We start from the raw sequence: 21,332 nt of genomic DNA, 5'->3' as shown, positions 1-21,332 counted from the left end.
AGCTCTGGCCAAGCTGATACAGACCAGAAGGTGGACCAATCAGAAATCTCCACCTTCACGGCCACGACAGTGGGAGATGCATGTTGATAAGGAACAATTGGTATCTAGAGAGGGATTTCACTGCGATTCCATGGCTAAATGTTAATAATTTTGCACTGTAAGATGAGATATCTCGGTTAGCTATGTGACCTTGGTTCCTCGTGAGAAGGATATTGCCAGAGGGCTATGTTTCATGCTGGGAGACATTGATATTTGGCACACATTCACTGCAGCTGAAACCAAGCATGCGCAGTATACATAAATTGACTAAATCTGCTAGGGGTAAACATGGCTGTCTCTAAAATGTCATGAGGTAAGGTAAGTGAGTCTTTCCTGTAAACACAATGCACACAATCATGATTCAGTTCTACTTGTGAAGTGTTTATCCTAAAACTTCTGTTGAACAATTCTGGTGTCATCATATGGATAAACATATGTAATCAACACAACCAGTCATCATTCGTGGGTAGTTCCTATTAGGCCTACCACATTTTGAGATGCACACCAGATAGCGGAATTATATTTTGTGTGTTGCCTAACTTTGCAAAGCATGCCCTCTCCACAAAGCCTCAGGCCAGTTGATTCTTGTCAGTGTCAGATTAAATTGTCTGATGAAATAAAAATGGTAGAACATATGGTTCAAATCAACAACAACAAAAAATAACTTGCGGCATCATATGTGCATTCTTGGTTGAGGTAACCTGACCTTAGACTTGGTAAGGAAGGCTTCCTTGCCCACAGCAGACAAATGTGTCAAATTTCACTCAAAAAGACGTATGTGGCATCCACAAACTGACACGTGCGGTCATGCTAGAGCGCTTTTAGCGCCTTTGTCCTGAAGTCCTGAAGGCAACACTGATGCCTCATTTAGTCTCTTACTACTTTCCAAGTCTGACTATAGCAATTAGATAATAAAGGAAAACATTAAATTGACTAATTAGGCAAGGCATGAAAGAATGAAATACTGTATTTGTAATAGAAGTGGGCTCATGGACACAGTCGACTTTCGTTTAGAATGTAAGTCATGCTGCAATCAACATAAACAGACCTGCATCTAAGTTTTGCCCAGTGATACGAGTGCATATCACGCATTCCCAATGTTCCTCTTCCAAGATAAGCTACAGTACTTTTAGTAGAAAGGGGCGTTGCACTTGTGGTGTCTTCTATCCACATGGCCGCGGCAGGGTATTAAGGCTCATTATTGCCAGCAGGCGGGCTGTGCACTGGACAGAAACATATGCGTCAATAGATACTTTTAAATAGCTCTCACAAAAGCCGCTTCACGATATAAAATTTTGATCTACAAGGATGTGTTCGAATTTAAATATCCTTTTCTAATGTAACCTTCAGTCCGTCAGTCAGAAAATAGTCATTTCATTCTTTTTTTGGAGCTCATGTTCCGGACCGAAAACGGAATAACGGAATTCCCTATCATGATTGAGTGTTCGGACCTCAGAGTAAGTATTGAAATGCACAAATAAATAATTTCGTCAAGCTGACATGTTCTTCTTTGTGCAATTGAATGCAATACATTAACTGATACTGTAAGGTAGCTATACTGAGCTAGAAGTCAATGTTAAGCAACAACAGTGTCAGCTACAACTTGGCTGTACCGTTATGAATCAATGGTGCATAAAACATACATAAAACATTCATTTCAAAACGTTATCTTCAAAATCCCAAGTTTACTATATCCTGCCGTCAAGTTTTCAGTAATAAGGGAAACATTTAATCGCATAGGCTACACATTTAGACTGTATGTTTATTTAATCTATTGTGAAACAGTTTTCAGTAATCAGCACTGCATGTAAACACAACGTGCACCACGGTGTCTTTCTCAACTTGATAAGTTCTTTACTGTATCTGCCGGACCCTTTTAACCTGAGTTCAGGTTTCAAACCATAGTACCATAGGTAGTAGGTTACACGTTTCAAAAGCTGCATCTGACAAACCTCCATTAATTTGACACTGCAATGTAATACCTGCTTCTTCTAAATCTGTCATTAGGGACGCCTATATGGAGCATAAATTAATTATTTGTACGTGATGACCACACAATTGTATACACAGCTGTTTTTTTTTTAAAGATCCTATTGTCTTCTGTAGAGTCTTGTTTATAGGTTGTGGAAATGTGTAGATTATTTCTCATTTTGCATATCCGCCAGGGGTAATTGACATGGCCTATGCTAATTATGGTTTATGTGAATAATTGGGGCTCTTTTTACACTAAAACGTTCCTGTGAACATTACAGATATGTAAGGTGATGAAGGTATATGTGTTGCTACCTCAACAAATTACTTGCACATCATGTGCTGTGACCTTGGGAAATACTGTGTCTATTGGGTGCAGGGGATGCAGTGTATGAATGGTGGTCCATTCATAAAGGTTTTCATTACCTGTTACCAGAATAAATAGCTGCAGGACATTACAATACTGAATGATTTGAGGTCCTGTCAGCATAAAGCGAACCCATAGTCCTTCCATTTTACCTCAATACAAGTTTGTTGAGTGAACCTATTGTAAGCCTTCTGTCAGCTGGGTATAAAAAAATCTATCCGATTTCCTTGATGTGGGTCTTTACATTGAGGAGAGGTCGGCTTGCAGCCTTTGTACATCACACAACCTTCACCAGCAGTCCCATTCAGTTGGCTGGATGGAAATATTGTGTACCATTGTATATAATATTGGATTAGTTGTTGTAAGATATTTTCTCTAATCATTTCAGAGCATTTAACGTTTACATGTAGGTCATTCAGCTGAAGCTTTTATCCCAAGCGACTTACAATAAATGCATTTGTCTAAAGTAGGTGAACCGACTGTACAAAGCTAAGCTTCTTTTTTTTTTTTTTTTTTCATGATCTGTCATGTTCCCAACTGATATTTTGTTCAGGTCAGTTGATGAGACATGGCTGACTGTAGCAGCCCTGGTAATCAGTGAGGTCCTCCCGTGTGTTCCAGCTCCTAGACAGTGGAGACATCATTCCTCACCACAGGGCCTGTGAGACCAAGACGGTTCCAGCATGATTATACTGGCTGGTCTAAGCAACAAGCATAGCACGGCCATGGAAAAAGACTGATCCTAGTTCCCTGAACACCCCAACCCCCACAGCTGTGGTCTGCACAGCAGCATATCGGAAGTAGGCTCCAGTTAGTGTAAGGTATATTTCACCAGTAATTCGAGTCTCCATTCAGAGCACTTTAAGTGGTCACAGACTCTATTTTTCCTCCACAGTGTTCACTTTGGAATCCTCCCTGGGCCTTTGATTTGCCCTCTGTTTCCACTTAGAGTCCTGGCTGCTCTCCAAAAACACCTCAGCACCACTCTTTAGATGTGCCCATGTGCACAGATTTTGTATTTCTTGGTGATTTTTCCCCCACAGTAAATACATGTAAATGTGCAGGATTCTCAAAGTTTTGTGTTGTGTCATTGCATCAGGCTGTCTTTATTTGAGAGCTCAAAATGACATTAATTGCTGCGTTTACCAAATGCAATATGCGTATTGCATTTCACAATTAGGCCTGTGGGTTTATGTGTTGTCACACTTTGTCTGTAAAAGCATATCCATACTTTCTGAGAAAGCATATCCATACTTTCTGAGAAAGCAGATCCATACTTTCTGAGAAAGCAGATCAATTTGACAATGCTAGCAGCCAGTTGCCTTTAGATAATGTGTAAAACTATGTGTCTACAGCTGGTCTGGTTCAGATGGGACTGGTGCATTATGTTCAACTGTAGCAGCAGATGTTTTACCCTTCTGATGGTGCCTCTAGGTTCATATGGACCTCACATTTCGTAGTTGGCTGTATAAAATAACTTTTTTTCCGTTTTGATGGACAGATGTGCTGTCCTTGACTTCACCATTTCGTTGTCTCTCTGAGTCATTCTCCAGAAATTGTTCCCCTGTGTGCCACCAGGGTTGTGTCACAGCTTATATAAAGCTTCCTTGTGAACCTTTTGTTCCCATTTTAGTCATATTGACAGGGTCACCCATCCCCAGACCCTTATATTACATGAAATGCCTTCATTCCCCCCACTGTAGAATGACTCACTTTAAATCTGCAGATACTGTACCCAACACAAACCTTTCCAATAACCCGCACTACAGAGGTAAAAGCTAAAATTGTCAGGTTGAGAAAATGCACTTTTCTTCTGCAGTCATTGTTATTAAACTGTCAAATTGTCTTTGCCTTCCCCGTATAGACAGTGGCGTTCATTCGATGGAGAACCCTATTTCAGTGGGCTTAGCCCTTGTCTTGATTTCTGCTGGTTGATTTCAGAAGAGGCTAATTGCCATGCCTCAGAGGTCCATTGTTAATTAGAAGTGCTCTCTGGAATCTATCATATGGGCACTACTCTAATTGGCAGTCAAAGCTGTGCACCACCTGTCCCTGCCTTTAGCACTCCAGGTGTGGTCGGCAGAGCTGAAGGCCATGGTAGTAAAAGGAGGCAGCTTCTGTGAATAGAATAGAATAAAACCATGCTACGTCTTCCAACTCTCAAAATGGCAGCATTGGAAGAGGACAGGGATTCGTTCACACTGTAGCTGAACCAGAAGTGTGAAGATGGCACAGGAAAAACCTAAATATATACAAGTGCTTATCCTGTCCATTTTTAGACAAACCTCTCACCCTATGTGCTTCTCTGCTATCCACACATAAGGTGTCATTTAGCTGCATTGCCAACTAATAGTTTGCACTAGAAAATCATTTTGTCTGTATTGCTAGCATTGTACATTTCACAATTCTTATAATGTGTGAAGAAGATTAACACATCCAGTACTACCCAATCCCTCTTTTTATAGATCTGGCATTGTTCTTTTTGTGTGTGTACCAAAACCGTTTTTAAGAACACATGGCCTTGTTTGCCTACATTTCTCTTTGTATTGTTAACTGCAACAATCGACTTGTTGTCAGCTCTCAAACCAAATGTCTACAAGAAGCATTGTGTGTTTTTAAACTCTGTGGTTTGGAACAACATTCAAAATGTTGTGCCTTACCCTATTGTTCTGTAATCACAACAATGGGATGTGTTGCCGTGAATGAACTCAGTGGAGTTTAACATAAATATCCTGTGTCATATTGTTTTACTATATTGAGTCACAATGTATAGATATGAATACAGGTATGTTTTATTTATTATAACAGGACATGCTGCTACTTTATATCATCGGAGTTTTAAGAAACTGGGAAATTTCAAGGTCTCTGTGTTGTTGATGATGGTGCTGTTTTCATGGTGGTTTTGATCATCATAAAAGGTTCAGTTGTGTTTTTTGTTTTTTGATCAGACCACACTTCTAATACACAAGCATTCCTGGCAATTAAGAGTTCACTTTTCATAAAGGAAGGGTTATGTATACTCTCTCTCTCTCTCTCTCTCTCTCTCTCTCTCTCTCTCTCTCTCTCTTTCTCTTTCTCTCTCTCTCTCTCTCTCTCTCTCTGTATATATATATATATATATATATATATATATATATATATATATATATATATATATATATATATATATATATATATATATATATATATATGTATATATATATATATATATATATTCACCATTTTAATGAAGGTTGAGGTAGGAGGTAGAGAGTGTTTTTGTAAAGGCTAATAGCCTTTACACAGTTAAACGAGATCGAGAACAGAACCAAGGCAAGGCTAGAATTTAATGCAAAACATTGTCTCCTGCATTTCTCCTACTCGATTCTTTTTTCTTATGTATTTTTTATAGTTTGTCATCTCTATTGTTGATCTCCTGAAATTGTCAAGGCTGTTTTTGCCCACAGCACTGGGCTACTTCCAATTTAAATTCATAGTTAAATATTGATTGTAGCCTAAAAGGGACTTTTCCAGATTGTGGGGAAAATGCAATACAAAGAGCATTTAAGAGAGGACCAGATGAGGGTTTGGGGCCTTTGGTGTATAGAAGACTGTGTTTGGTTGATGGACAGGAAGCTAAAGCAGGCCTCAGCTGAGTCAACAAAGCTTTGTATTCTTTCAGACAGGGCCCAGGTATCTCTTTCACATGTTCAGGTTGGTTTTAAACACATTCAGAAAAGAAGAGTAGAGAGAGGAACATTAGCTAGTTTTTTTTCTTGCTAATTTTTCACAGCCATGCACATCACGTCTGTAAAAGCACATACTGAAAACAATTGCTTTGAGTATTGTTTATGTAAAAACGAATGGACCTCTCCCAAATACAGGATTCATAGGAAGGGCGTTTGAATGTCTTTGTTCCAACAGTAAACCAGTGCTGACTGACAGAGCTCACAAGTTGCCCAAATGAAAATATGTTTTTTTTTGTCCACTTGTCCACTCCCTCAGCCTCTTTTCCAGCTATCTGTCCCATGTCTGCATACCGTACACATGCAGAGCTGGAATGTGGTGTCCTAGTACCAACATTCCTCCTCCACTGCTGGAGGTTTTCATTTAACTCTCCTCGCTAAAATGAGAGGCATCCCATACTTTTCCTCCACATGATTAATGGGAGACCAACATCCAGTCCTTGGTAGATGTATAACATGCATGAAAAAACCCGTCAACACTGTGGAACTGCTTTGCATTCTTTTCCCCTGCCAGAATTTGCTATCAAAGCAAAAGCAGTGAGGATTTTGACTGCATGTAAAATTGCCTGATCAAAGTCATCAAATGACTGGTGGAGTTTCATTTGAACAATATCACTCTCCATACTTAGTGAGCAGACATATCCACCTAATATCACAGAGGTTAAAACATCCAGAAACGGAGAGGCTACCATCCCATCTTTTTCAAGGACTGGTCATCATTTGGGGTGTTTTGGGGGAGAAGTCGGTCTTCAGTGTACTGTACGCCATAGCAAACACACTGTCAGACCTCAGAGAAGGAAATGAAAAAGATTGTCACAATTCAGTGCTGTCGAAGTTTGGGGGCTGAAATTGCTCACAGTAACAAAAAAGCAAGGCGAAGAAAAAAAAAGAAGAAAAAAAAGAAAACACAACTAGAGATGTATTCTGTTTCTCCATCCTGAAAGTTGATGACTTTTCTAAGCTAGAGATTAGAAAGCAAGAAAATGAAAACTTCACAGACCACTCTTTTCTCTTTTTTTCTCGTTTCCACACTCACACACACACACACACACACACATTCTCGTTCTCTTTTTTCTCACTCTTTCTATCTTTTTTTCACTCTCTGACGTCTTTGCTGTCTCAGCTTGGGTAACTTCAATGCAAAGCTGCTAACTTCCAGCAGGCCAAGGTCAGAGAACCAGATGATTGTCCATGAGTTGTCAAACACGGGGAGGGCACCATCTGTTCCAGAACATTTCTGTTCATTCTGTCATCTACCTGGAACCTTTTTTAAATGAGGCTCTCAGAGTTGAGTTAACGACCCCTCACTCTTTTAAATATCCATTAACCCTGCCTCCTACATCGTTGTCAAACTTCCTGGTCGGGATGACAACCAACCACATGTTCCTAATTAGCATGTAGTTGATATGCAAGATGCCATTTATTTTGGGGAATGTGGACCCATATGCCCATTAACGCTTCAGTAAAAGGGAATGCAATGTGTCATTTGCGCTTTACTTTTTTTCTTGACATGCTCAAAGGATGGTGAAAATTAGATGTTTTTTTTGCAGACAAACCTTGAGCAGTCTTCCTCTCACTCAGCCATCACTCCAGTCCTGTTAGTTTCTCTTGAGGGCAGATCACAATGTACTGGTCGATTCTTAATAAAGAAAGACCTGCAGTATTGGTCTCTTGGTATCAGAGATTTGCACAAAAAAAGTGAGCTCTGAAATTGGAAAGAGCAAAGGGGACATCCATTTTTGTGCTCACACTAATTTGTCATGCTGGAGTTTGACAACTAAAGAGTCTCCCTCTTGAATGTTGACATGGCCTTGGATAAATGTAGACATTATGTGAAACTGTCATTGCAGGTCTGAGCACCAAGATCAAATACAGACACTTCTCAAAGGCAAGTTTTGCCTTAGAAGGTTTTCCTGTTTTTATGAGAAATCTAAAAAACTGCACTCTGAACACACTTATATTCAAAGCTTATCAAAGAGATGTATACCCTTTTACCATACCCCCAGTGTGTTCTCTAAACATCTGTCCTGTTTGCTTTTAGGTGGATGTTTTTGTGGAGAATGGATGGACTACCGGTCATTAACCCCGCAAAGTTAACAGTGGGGGAGTGATTTAAGCTATTTTTCCCGCGGCCATCAAGTTGACAAAGCCATCTTGAGTTGTCGCCACAGTGGAATGACCTGTCTCTGGATTAGCCAAGGAACTACATCCACAAGGATTCCTCAGTCGGATTTGCACCAAGGACAGTTTTATCTGAACAAACTGGTATGCACAGGATGACATGGTTTATTAGGAAGGTGCTAATACTTTGAACACATTTATACTCCGCAATCATGACAAGGACATTTATGTTTGGTGTAAACAAGCATCCGTTTTTCTGTTGGAATATTTAAATCCCTTTCAGCATGCAGTCTCCTGGGAATGAATTTTTCATAGGCCTACACCACTTGGAATTCTGAATTGTCAATGAGGTTCTTTTGGTCCTTGGCATCCTAGCAGACAGAATTCACCATGTCTCTATTCAAAATGAGGAAAATCAGAGCTTTTACTCTGTTGTTTTGCATCATCACCTTTTCAACGTTCCTGTTCAGTTACACTTTCCCTGACCCATCCCTGTACTTCTACAAATATGCTTCTCGCTGGTCAGACAGCCTTTTTTCCAAGGGCTTCTGTGCCTGTCACCATTGTATGACAGAGCCAGATGACGATCCGTGGTTCACGGAGCGCTTCAACCAGTCTGTCCACCCGTTCATGACAACCAGGAACAGTGTCCTCTCAGAAGAGACCTTCAGGTGGTGGCAGGTACTGTAAGACTCTGCTGACGTAAATTTCCATGATGGCATAGTAGTGCATGTAAAGGTTATGCCTTGTTTGTTTACAATAATGTGTTCATTTAGCAGGCAATTTTATCCATAGCAAAGTACTGGGCAATTTGAACCAGCAACCTTTTGCAGTCAAACACTCTAGCGCTAAGCTATAGCTTTTCCCCCCAACCTTCTGGAGTCAAACACTAGCGCTAAGATATAGCTTTTTCCCCCCAACCTTTCATCGCAAGCACAATACAGGGTGGTTTATTGGACCAACATGGCATTTGCTATTTACTTAATTAAACCAAGGTCAGGTAGAGTATGATAAAGAATGAGCTGTGTAATTACAACCTTTAGAGAATCAAATCAACTGTGACACTTGTTGTGGCTTGTTTAAATTCAAAAATCAAACTCTAATCTACTCTTTGTATAAAACTGTCCGGAAATGAGAATTGATTCCTCAGCTATTACCTAGGCAGTCCCAAACGGCATTCAATCTCGGCAAGTCAAAAGATACATTGATAGGTGCAAGAATCCAAGGATGTTTTGCAGATCGGCAAAACGGCAGATCGGCATCAACAACGTGTCACACGTTCACCTGTCATGTCAACAATAGCAATCCAACGGTGTGACGGTTGTCCCATTTACCTCACACCATGTCCAATTAAAGGTGAAAGTAGAACAATTACTGAAAGGCTGGCTCACGTCTCTGCTCATTTATAAAGACCCTTCTCACAAGGGGATGAGAAACACGTCTAATCCAGGAAGGTTCCGCCACAGCTGTGTAGTCTGATGGATTAGATTGGGCGTGACCCCAGGATAAGTGATGAGAAAGGGCTGTGGAGAAAGGCCCACCACTACTGGATGTCCCTTAGGTCCTGTTTGGTTATGCCTCCATTCCAGTCCAAATAAATAGGTTTCCTATCTATAATAGGTAACGTGTTAGTCTTATCCAGCTATATACAATATTGTACAGGATACTGCACAATAGTCAGCAGTGGTCATTCAGCAAGGGTTTACGTTTGAAACAGTACAATACAAGATACTGCACTGCACATATACAATACACCCAGTGTGCATTTTTTATGTGTGTGTGTGTGAGCTAGAGCAACAGATAGTGTACTACAAGTATTTCCTCTTTACTCACCACCACATAATATACTCTGAGTTTCCCCTGCTGCTATTCTTTTTTATAAATCAAAAGGCTGCCAGGTGATGGGGGAAAGACCAAGAAAAATTACATGGTAGATAACCTCCCCAGAGGTTGTTTGAGAAATGTGCTCTGTGTCTTGCACTGCCCTTGTTAAATCACTTTTACTTACAGTAGCCCCGGAGTCAGGCTTTAATCTGAGAACTTCCCACTGCTGTGTCACCAGTGGCTGCAGTCAGAGAGGCAGCCAGCCAACTACAGCCAAGTGGTGGAAACGTTGTTCCAAGTCATCCCTGATGAGCAGCTCTACATGGACGCCAACCCAGAACGCTGCAGAACCTGCGCTGTGGTGGGGAACTCTGGGAATCTGAAAGGAGCTCAATATGGTGGCCTCATTGATTCCAACAACATCATCATCAGGTGGCTTGTCTACTTTTGATTTCACCTGTTTAAAATGTGTTGACTCAAATGCAGTTTCCTGTGTTGAATCCCCAGCTAATATATTATTTATATTGTGGGTATTATTTTATGAATACTGCACATATGGTCCTGTTACATTGGCAGCTTCATATCACACCATTTCTGTGTCCTGGAGACAAGGACAAAACTATTTTGTTTTCTATGAGCAGAATCTGAAAATCCATGCCATGGCATATATGTTCAGTTCATATCATGTACTACAACATTACATGACACATACATTAATTTTCTATTGGAACGCTGCTGAAATAAATAATGAAAGCCCTCAAGTCATCTTGGCAATAGCAAAACCCTGTTAAATGAAAAAGACTTTGGCACAGCTCGCTGCCAAGAGCACACGCAATGTGAAACCGTGCCCCCAATCCAGTTTGACATAATGAAAATGAATATTTACCAGGATTCCCATCACTCGTATCTCCGTTTTCAAAGTGAAAGACCCAATTTAATCTCATTCTATAAGAGCTGTATTGCAGGTGCCAAGGCTGCAGTAGTACCTTCTATTCAGAAATAATGACATGTCCAGGGTGCTTACATCATTCACCCCCACTATGATAAATTGAACATCAATCAAATTATTATCCTTATATAATGGGATAAGCCATAGCAAATAACTTTGTTGGATAAAGACAGAAAAGGTGACAGTATACACCTCACATCAGAAGTCAGAAGATCTCTTTAAAAAAAATATATTTCTCAAACAAGTTTGCTTTAATATCAGACCAACTGAGATTAAATTAAGCGGAAAAGATACAAAGTCTTTGGATGATGTTGATTATGCTGATCCCATCTTTATTTAAAAGAAGTCTTTGACGGAGCAAAAACTAAGTCGTTCAAATTGTGGTTTCGCTTTCCTCTTAGTGTGCTCTCTTTTGTACACAGATATAAACTGTTCCCTCGTAATAACAATGACTTCAAACTATGAAGTTTGTCGCACACGTTCAGCCTTGGATGGTTAAATCTCCAAAGATACCGGCTGAATTCACACCCGCATTCTGTCAGTACAGTTTGGATCCAGAAATGTGGTGTGATAGGAGTAGGTCAAAACATAGGGAAAACAGCAGATGCGAATCAATTCACTCTCCATGGGGTACTGAGGACCTGCTCTGTCATTTTCCTGCCTGTGTCACTCACACACTGTGCGGGGGAAAACAGATTGAATCCTTCTCCAAGATACAGTGACAGACTGTTGTACGATAAGTACAGCATTCTGGGTGTTCCAATTACTCCTAGCAACTAGTCGAAGTGCACAGTAAGGAAGTGTGAAGGCTGCTTATTTTCTAGCGGCTATTGTGTTCCCTGCTGTGGCTTTCCAGAATGAACCAGGCACCCATCTCTGGCTTTGAGGAGGATGTGGGCAGCAGGACCACTCATCATGTCATGTACCCAGAGAGTGCCATTGACCTGGAAAACAACACCAGTCTGGTGCTGATCCCTTTCAAAACCCTGGATCTTCAATGGATCATCAGTGCACTGACAACAGGCACCATCAAACAGTAAGTGCTCCGTTAAACAGGCACTTGACTATGTAATGGATTGAGGTTACAGTAGATTGCTGTTAATCAGTCTGTTGAATGGATTGTGTGCATGATCTGTTTTAATAGCGTACTAAAATGGGATGTTTCACTTTTGTTGTAGAACGTACTTACCTGTCATGTCAAGAATCAAGGCCAACAAGTATAGGGTGAGTCCAAATGTGTTTAACTGAACTGAACAAATCTTAGGAAATGTCCAAACATACATATCAGTTCTGGGCCTTGCCATGTTTTACAGGTGATCATTTACAACCCAACCTTTTTCAAGTATGTCTACGATACATGGCTAGAAAGCCACGGACGGTATCCATCCACTGGTTTTCTCAGTTTGATGTTTGCTCTTCACATATGTGATGAGGTAAGGTCCTATGCCCGTAGCAACAATGAATATGCAACCCAAGTTATTACTGTGTTTAGCTGACGTGTTCCTTTTTTTTGGCTGTAGGTGAGCGTGTTTGGGTTCGGAGCAGATCAGTTTGGGAACTGGCACCACTATTGGGAAGAGAATCATTTGGGAGGAGCCTTCCGTCACACTGGGGTACACGACGGAGATTATGAGTACAATGTCACCCTCCTGCTGGCTGACAAACACAAAATTAAACTGTTTAAGGGGGTTTGAGTCTGATCAGTCTTGAGCTGAAGACTAGACACTGGCAGCTCTAAGGCTGGCCTCACAACAGAGCTGTCGCCTCATCCACAGAAACGCCATGATGACAGAGAACAGTTTCACACTTCTTCAACTCAACTCTGAAGAAATAGACAGTTGTGGACAGTTTTCCCAAATATGTAACTCTATGACTAAGGATGTATTCCTTCTGATGTTAAACATCCTTCCTAGACCACATATCAACTTAATATACCCAAAACAAAAGTGTTTTTATTTGTTCTTTGTTACGGTTTGAAAACGACTGGACAAAGAGGAATCATTATTTGTAAATCTTAACATTTGTGTGGTTTCTGTGCAACAATGTCAGGTCAGGTAAGCATTGGGATGGCAGAGGTGCCTCACTAGATGTCACATTGCTGTTGTCCCAGACCTGACTATGTGGACTGGCTGCTCCAGATGGCTGGTGGTATTAATTCAGGTGGGAGCGTCTGTCACATCCATACGAAGCCTGAAATTTGGGTGGGAGATGACAGACATGCTGCCACCACCACAGAATGGGAACCAGCATGCAACCTGCAACGAGTGCCAATGGGTTAACATACAAGGAATGTCATAGGGAATATTTGTATTACACATTACATAACAATACATATAACATTAATTAGATTTCTGACCTCTGGGTTTGATCACTGGGTTTGATCCATTCACTACATTTTGCTTCCTATTATGGTGGAATTTGTTTCCCTGGGTCATAATAGAATTCAAGTGAAAAAAATTGCCAAAATGTGCTTTCACTGAAATGTGAATCACTCTTTTCTACATATCATTATCTCAGTGAGCCAGTAGCTGTGGCAGTGAATGTGTGAAACTACCAATCTGATTTACATGAAATTAAAAGGCAGCGTTGAAAAGGAACATAAAGTCTGATTTTTCAGTGCTGCTTAAACATAACTGACATATCTTTTAATTTATAATAGTACAAATAATGGTCATTTGATCAAAAGGACCAGGAATTTATTAGTATATGGATCTGTGTCATAAAAAGTGCCTTATCCATGATACTCTTACAGTATATCTTTAGAAGAGGTTTGGGATATGGGTATTTTTTGTTCCAAGGTGCCTTTACATGGAATTTGTTTCTTATAGAGTAAAAAATACATGGAATTTGCTCAATGTATTTAGTCTGAATAGGCCAACACGCAATTGTATTTTTTGATTATTATCCACATGCTATTTTTTTATTACTTTCTTACCACTATTAATAATGTATGAATTGCCATTTTCTTGATGTGTGCTACACTAACCATTTGAGGGATCAGTGCAATATTTATAATTGCTCACCAAAACTTGACTTTCTTTCCATACTAAGAGATCTTCACTTCCATCCAATGACTCATTTCCAAACATGGATGTTAACGGTATTTTGCACAAATGTACTTGCTTACCATATTCTCTTTTGTGCTTGTGCCTTGAAATTAAGCTATTTCAAGTAGCCTAATTGCCTAATTGCGTTTGTTAATTTATTTTTTTTCATTTTGCTGTAATTACGTAGCCATATTTTTTTAAGAAATCTCTTCACCCAACATTCGAATAAAGACTTGCTACAAGACTGATTGCATTGTCTTCTCGGATTATTATTATTTCTCTATTTATTCTTGGACTGTGATGCTATACATTGAGTCCCTGAACAGGATAACGAACACACCGTCATCTAGCGGACACCTTGCGAAACAACGGCCATAACTTCATGTAAAATATAGTGGCCAAAAACATACAATGATACAGCCCATGTTTTTTCGTCTGGCCGACATTTTACGATGAAGGCAATACTAGGGCATAGACACCCATACAAGAGCATTATAAATATGTTGTATGTTGTTCATCATGATATTATGAGATCGGGAAAAGTGCATGCTGTGCTTGGCGTAACAATTCATAAACGATGCGGAACAAAAAAGGTCTCATAGCTAGAGCTTAGAATAGCCTAAATAAATAAACGGGGGGTGTACAAGAGAGTAAGGTTCGGCGGGTGGCAAGGTTCAAATATGTGCCAGCCTGGGGAAGCTGTTTCTGAGCCTGGTAGTACGGGCAGGACAGAGGACAGAGGGGGAAACATGCAAAAGGATCTTGCTCATAAAATCTGCGCAGGTCTTAGCATCAGCAAAGATCAATAATATTGATAATTGGTTTAACAAATGTTAAGTGTTTGTTTTTTAAAGCACGTTCCATAACTAAGACATTAATATTCGCCCTATCCGTTTGTACGCACCAGTACGCCACCACCTGATGCATGTGCCGCATAACCAGGAAGTAGGATTGACTGCTAACACGACTGTAAACAACGTGAGCGTCATAATTTAATCAAATGCACAATATCTCAGGTAAGAGCTTCAAAAAGTGTGTTTGTTCATATATCTTTTCAAATAGATATTTATAGGCATGCTGGAATTTACATTTTCTACGGGCTAAGAGTTTCTGTTCATCTTTATTGTACAAAAGTGTCAGCAGTGGGGTGCTTGCCTGGAGGTATAGTTTCTGTTTCTATTCTTCGACAATACTCTTTGTCATGTACAAATTGGTTAAGTTTTTCAAGCCAAGTGCATATTTTGTTGTTGAAGCCCAGACTCACCAGATGTAAGCATAATGTATGCAACATAATGTTGGCGACCTCACAGCTCCTATTTGCCAAATTAACTTATTGTAAGAACGATGTAGTCTCTAAAGCCTACAGGCCTACTAAAATACACCTGAGTCGTATACCAGCCAGTCGTATACCAGCTCAAACCGATTTTTTTCTGGTATTGTGCATGATTAATAACACTATACATCTAAGAAAGTAAGTCGGTATCGACTTTATCACCTTTATTATTTACATCATTATAATTTGTCACAGAATGTCTGTTGAAAGCCAAGAGGAGAGGACAGTGGAGGTGAGTGGGTTCCCCGAAGTAGTGGATGAAGACCTGCTGTCAATGTACTTCACCAACAAGAGACGCTCTGGTGGAGGAACTCTTATCTCACTGGAAGTGGTGGGAAGACGGGCTGTGCTGGTATTTGAGGAAGTTGAAGGTAAAAACTGATTGACTTATTGGCAGTTAGTCAAGTTAGTCATGAAGGTGTTTCATGTTTGGAATATAAGAATTCAGAAACCATATATTCCTTTGTATTCAGTCAGCAAGCTGTACATGTTTGTTTTTTTTACCACAGCTGCAGCAAGGGTTTTATCCAAACGACCCCATGTTCTGCGTAACATTGAAATGACGGTGAGAAAACCAGCCTCAAAGGATGCTGGGAGGATGCTTCTGCGTGGGGTTAACCCCACAACTTCTATGGACTTGGTGGAGCTTTATGTTGAGAATATGATAGGGTTGGACATGGAAGACTACAAATTGGAAAGTTTTCCCGGAAAAGACTTGGTCCTTATCCATTTGCATCAACCTTTTTCTAAAGGTTAGTTTGTTTAATTTTGTCTATTTATTACATGAACTGTATGAAAAATGTAGGCGAGTGAAAAACTATTAAGGCTAAAATAAATTTCAATAAACATGAACAACATCACAATAGGCTGTATGTTTAATTGTCCTAATTTTCACATGCAGATTTTCAACGTATTAGTACAAAGATTTCTCAAAAGCCTTTGGAGGGGTGCAGTATCACTCTGGAACAGATTGAGCAAACTGATTCCATCCTTGTGGAGAACTTACACAGTGGCACCACTGAGGACATGCTCACGCTCTACTTTGAGAGCAAGCGGGGCGGGGGCCAAGAGGTGAAGGAGGCCACTATAATGCCAAACGGCGTGGCCAGAGTCTCTTTTGAAAGTTTGGAATGTAAGGCTTTGCATGTTATGATGTTTGTGTATGTAATGTATGTATGTATGTATGTATGTATGTATGTATGTATGTATGTATGTATGTATGTATGTATGTATGTATGTATGTATGTATGTATGTATGTATGTATGTATGTATGTATGTATGTATGTATGTATGTATGTATGTATGTATGTATGTATATTAGCTGGTTAAATTATAAAACATCATTGTCCAATGTTATTGTTAAAGACCAATTCTATGTTGTTATTGCTTATTACTTTAACAGCTGTGGAGCATGTCCTGAAACTACCCCACAAACTGGCGGACACCGAGTTGACTGTGAAGCCTTACCTTGCCTTCCTCCAACCAGAGGAAAACCTATCACCTGAGAGCACTTTAAACATGACAGCAGAAAGTAGCCCCTCTGTTATTGAGGACACACAGATAGAGAGTATAAGTCAGTCACAGCACAGTTCTCTCGAAGTGGCGAGTTCCATTGACCAGACTGTCTCCAACCAGACTGCTTTGGAGATGGCCACTGCTCCTGAAGAGCCTGAAGAAGTAGGAGCAGAGATAACCATGGAAGAACTCCCAGCTGATTCAGAACTCTTCTCCGGTCACATCCCCATCCCTGACCCAGTGAAGCTCACCCTCCTCCAGATGAGTCCGGTGTTAGTAGACATCCAGCAAGCCCACCCCGGGTTCAACATGCAGGTTAAAGATGAGGGTGTGCACATGTCAGGGCCTGAGAAACTGGGTCTGGAACAGCTGAAGAACACCATTCTGGAGTTTCTTGGCGGTATTGCTCAGGCACATTTAACTTTTGACCCAAAGAAGGCCCGGTTTCTCCAGGACCAGAAAATAAAGGACCAGCTACTACAGACTCTTAACAACCAGGGGACACCCTGTATTTACAATGTAACAGATTGTGTTGTTGTGGTATCGTCGCTGTCGCTGAACTCAGTAAGCCAGGCGTGTACCGCATTAAAATCTCTAATATCTGAGTTCAGCATATCAGTAGATGCAAAATATGAGAGTACGCTGTACTCCCAAGAGTGTTCAGTATTTTTCCAATCTTTGGACTTTTGCTCTGCCACCGTGTCAGAGAAAGGTAACGGGATTGAGGTTCTGACTCTGAAAGGGATGGAGAACGAGAAAAAGGCCAAAGTCGTAGAGTTCCTAAGTACACCCATCGAAAGAGAGACTGTCATATCCATGGAGCAAGGCATGCTGAAATACATTCAGATCCATTGTCATCAGCTGCTGGCTGATATGGATCAAGTTTCTATATTTCCCCTGGAGGCTGAGGACATCTGTGGTCTTAGAGTACGTATTTGTGAACGAGTGTTACCTCAATCTGATGCACTTCTTTTGTCTCTCCATATACTCATTCCTTTGTCATTTTTAACAATCGGATTGACAGATCCATGGCAACGTGGGGTCTTGTCAGATGGCCGACGAGGTGCTGAGAGAAGTGATCTCCTCCGTGTGTACCAGGACCATCACAGTTAACAAGCCTGGTGTGGCCCGCTTCTTGGTCCAGGAGGAAGGCACTAGCATTCTGGGGGAGATGCAGGCCAAGTTCCAGGTGTACATCAGCCTGGAGAAGGTGCACTGGGAACCTCTGGAGAATGAGGTATTTCATGTAATATAAAACATGTGTGGCTACCTTTCCAATTCAAATTCATAAACAGTGCTGGGACAATCACAACTGTTTATCTGATATGGAACAGTTTAAAACAATGTCTGTACAGCACTGTTGAGGCTTTTTTGTAAACAACCAAAATGGCGTTTCATTGCTCTGATTGGTTGTATCTATTCAGTTCTATACAATTGCATCATTGATAATGTCCATTGGATATTGAAAATTAATTGAGAAGTTCCATACTAATACTCATTTGCAAATTGGTCTGGCTATACCAGGCTATAAAGACAATGCTCTTTTCACAGATTTGCTGCATTTTATGAATGTGCTATGAGTGGTTATTTCTACTATTGTCTCTTGACAGGACATTTTTGAGATGGCGTGGAAGATGACATTACCTCAAAACTACCAGAGAGTTTCCTTGGATGGGTCTATTCAGGACCCAACATCAGCATTGAGCCTCACTGACAATTCCGACAACCCTGACAGAGGTAGTATAAAGCTATTCCTATTGTTTCTCATCATCGGTGACACAACAGGAGGTAACATCTATTCATGACAATGCACTCATCACAGGTCTTATTGAGAATGCAAAGAAACTCTTCTCTGCCATGGATGAGACTGTGGACAAAACCACTGACATGGAACAGGAGGACCTGTACTCGGCAGAAGAAGCAATGCTTCCCAGCCCAGACCAGGGCTCAGATGGTGTCGTTGACGTAGAATTGGAGAACACTCCACGGCCCTTAGTTGTTGAAGAGGCGGCAGCTAGTGGGCCACATGTGGCCAGTGATGGACACGGTTCCACTGATCTGTACAGCACCTTAGATGAAGAAGCCCAGCTCTCCTTAGCCATCCAATTTTCCATGGAGACAGCTAACATGTCTTCCACTACTCCCATAGCTGAAAGGTCCCAGCTGAACAAGGCTGTCCACATGTCCCTCCAGGACACCATCAAGGCAGCTAACACAGGCCAGATCTTTGTGTTTGCTGGTTATTCCTGTGACCTCATCAGAGTGGACATCGCTCTAGGGAAGAAGGTGACCCTGAGGCAGGTTGAGGAGAAAATGGAGCACAAGAGCCTGAAGAGTTTGTCAGAGTTCCACATGAGATGCTTGGAGCTCATCAAGAGGAAGCACGCTGTGGAGATCCAGATTGAGGGCACGACTGCCACCATCTCTGGGTTCAAGGACTACGTGAATGAGGCTCTGCCCGACATGAAGCTGCTGATGAAGAGGATCTCCAGCTCGGTGTCGGACGCCGACATTCTGAAGACGGTGCAGTGGGTGTGGCTTGACCAGGGAACCAAGGCGACGAAGCCTTATGCTCCAGACGTAACTGTGTTTATCGAGAATGCCTGGAAGATGAGGCAGAAGAAGATTGACTTAGTTTTGAACAATCAGCCTTACATCATCAACTTCGAGAAAATGGAAGAGCACAACGTAACCACCGGTAAATCTGTACCTATCACAAGGAAAATGCTGAGTTCGGGAGATTTATTCACAGAATTACCAGGTAAAGGCGTTGTGGCAGATTTGATTTTAAATATTTTCTCTATATGAATCTAGATTCAAATTGGATGCTACAGAATGTTTAGATGCTAATGTGTAGTCTTATTTTCAACAGAAGAGGATTACAGTCTGCTATCTACCCTGCCAGAAACATCCAGAGTCAATGAAGAGTGTGATGAATTCCAGGATGTTGTGAAAGAGTTTTATGACAGCATACAGGAATTCCACAACAAAATAAGAATTATCAAGGTTTGTTTCAGTATCAGCTTTGTTTCAATATGAATAACAGCAACTGCTATAATCCTCTTGTAAGTATTTAATGTCCTGCAATGCAAATTAATGTAATTTTCCAGGTGGAGAAGCTCATGAATAGACTGCTGTATAATCAGTACAAGCTGAAGAAAGCTAGCATTTCACAAAGTGCAACTGAAGTGCAAGTCGAGCAGACGTTGTTCCATGGCACGAGTGAGTCGAGTGTGAAGGAGATATGCATTCATGGATTCAACAGAAGCTTTTGTGGAAAGAATGGTATGAACAGTGTATTGCATGTTTTACTTACGGTGCTGTAGTCTTGAAATATATTTCCAATTATTATTTCATATCATGTTTTACCTCCATGATTGTAATTACTGTTATGTTTTCTCTCTGCAGCAACTGTGTATGGTCAAGGAGTTTACTTTGCTGTGGAGTCTGCCCTGTCGGTCCAGGACCAGTACTCACCCCCCAATGCAGATGGACACAAGTTTGTGTTTGTAACCAAGGTGCTGACTGGGGACTTCACCAAGGGCAGTCATGATATGAAAACTGCCCCTCTGAAGGAGAACTCAACTATACCCCTCAGATATGACAGTGTAACCGACAATCCCAGGAAACCCTCACTGTTTGTCATCTTTAATGATACACAGGCCTTCCCACAATATCTCATTACATGTCAAAAAATTCACCGCTGAGGTTGTGATGTTGATGGATGATGAGCAAAGAAGGGCTGAATTCATTTAAATGTTTTGTTCTGCTTTAATTTAATATGTTAAGAATGTAAAGGAACTGTTAGAGATGGGCTAAGACTGGCTTTCCACGTTCCACATGATGATTACTTCTTAGTTACGGCCACGGCTAATGGCCATTTGAAAAGCTTGATCACGCAACACCATGCAGCACAAAGGTATATTATGTAGAAGTCAATTTTAAGTTGAAGCTTCCAAGTTTATTTATTTTCAAATTTCAACTGAATCAGTGTCCCTGTTAAGTTGTGACACTAAAAAAATAGTTAGATAAATGCCAAATAAATGCATTGCCATTAGTAGTATAATAATATCGGGTCTATGCATATGAAAGCAGTCTTTCTTTACTACAATATGTGCCTCATGGGATAATTCTGTCAAATATGTTTTGTTAAAATTAACTGAACTAATGTGGTGTTGTCTTTTCCTTTCTGTGGTTTATAGTGATCCTCTGACAATTTCATCCAGGCTATAACTATCCTAGCATGAAAAATAAACACAAATATATTACATTTTTTTATGCAAGGGCTAATGGCGCAGAGACTATGGTGAGGATGTCTGTTCGACGAAGGCGAGATGTGAGGGGGACTTTGGTTGCCTAGGAACGTTGTTGGCCATGTACCTTGTTCCTCGCCGAATCTTATTCAGGCACGCCCGCAGAGCAGCGCTGCGAAACAACCAT

At 40.8% G+C, this 21,332-nt stretch overlaps 2 protein-coding genes across 2 annotated transcripts; both read left to right on the top strand.

Annotated features, from left to right (window-relative positions):
* The first annotated feature begins 1,252 nt into the window (after positions 1–1,252).
* Positions 1,253–14,291, top strand: LOC146295217 (CMP-N-acetylneuraminate-beta-galactosamide-alpha-2,3-sialyltransferase 1-like). The gene is made up of 7 exons (XM_084696694.1): positions 1,253–1,496; positions 8,144–8,904; positions 10,286–10,479; positions 11,853–12,032; positions 12,175–12,220; positions 12,310–12,429; positions 12,517–14,291. The coding sequence occupies exons 2-7, from the start codon at positions 8,614–8,616 to the stop codon at positions 12,688–12,690; spliced, it is 1,005 nt and encodes a 334-aa protein (XP_084552820.1). The 5' UTR covers positions 1,253–1,496; positions 8,144–8,613; the 3' UTR covers positions 12,691–14,291.
* Positions 14,292–14,924: 633 nt separating this feature from the next.
* parp10 (poly(ADP-ribose) polymerase family member 10) lies at positions 14,925–21,271 on the top strand. The gene is made up of 11 exons (XM_084696011.1): positions 14,925–15,059; positions 15,572–15,747; positions 15,886–16,128; positions 16,278–16,508; positions 16,780–17,819; positions 17,917–18,129; positions 18,503–18,629; positions 18,715–19,653; positions 19,765–19,898; positions 20,003–20,177; positions 20,301–21,271. The coding sequence occupies exons 2-11, from the start codon at positions 15,573–15,575 to the stop codon at positions 20,597–20,599; spliced, it is 3,576 nt and encodes a 1,191-aa protein (XP_084552137.1). The 5' UTR covers positions 14,925–15,059; position 15,572; the 3' UTR covers positions 20,600–21,271.
* The last annotated feature ends 61 nt before the right edge of the window (positions 21,272–21,332 follow it).

Source organism: Hypomesus nipponensis, chromosome 4 (assembly GCF_054491055.1).
Source record: "Hypomesus nipponensis isolate SF chromosome 4, ASM5449105v1, whole genome shotgun sequence".
In the NCBI taxonomy this organism is placed as follows: Eukaryota; Metazoa; Chordata; class Actinopteri; order Osmeriformes; family Osmeridae; genus Hypomesus; species Hypomesus nipponensis.
Note: the sequence above shows the minus strand (reverse complement) of the source record. Positions and strands in the feature narration are given on the sequence as shown.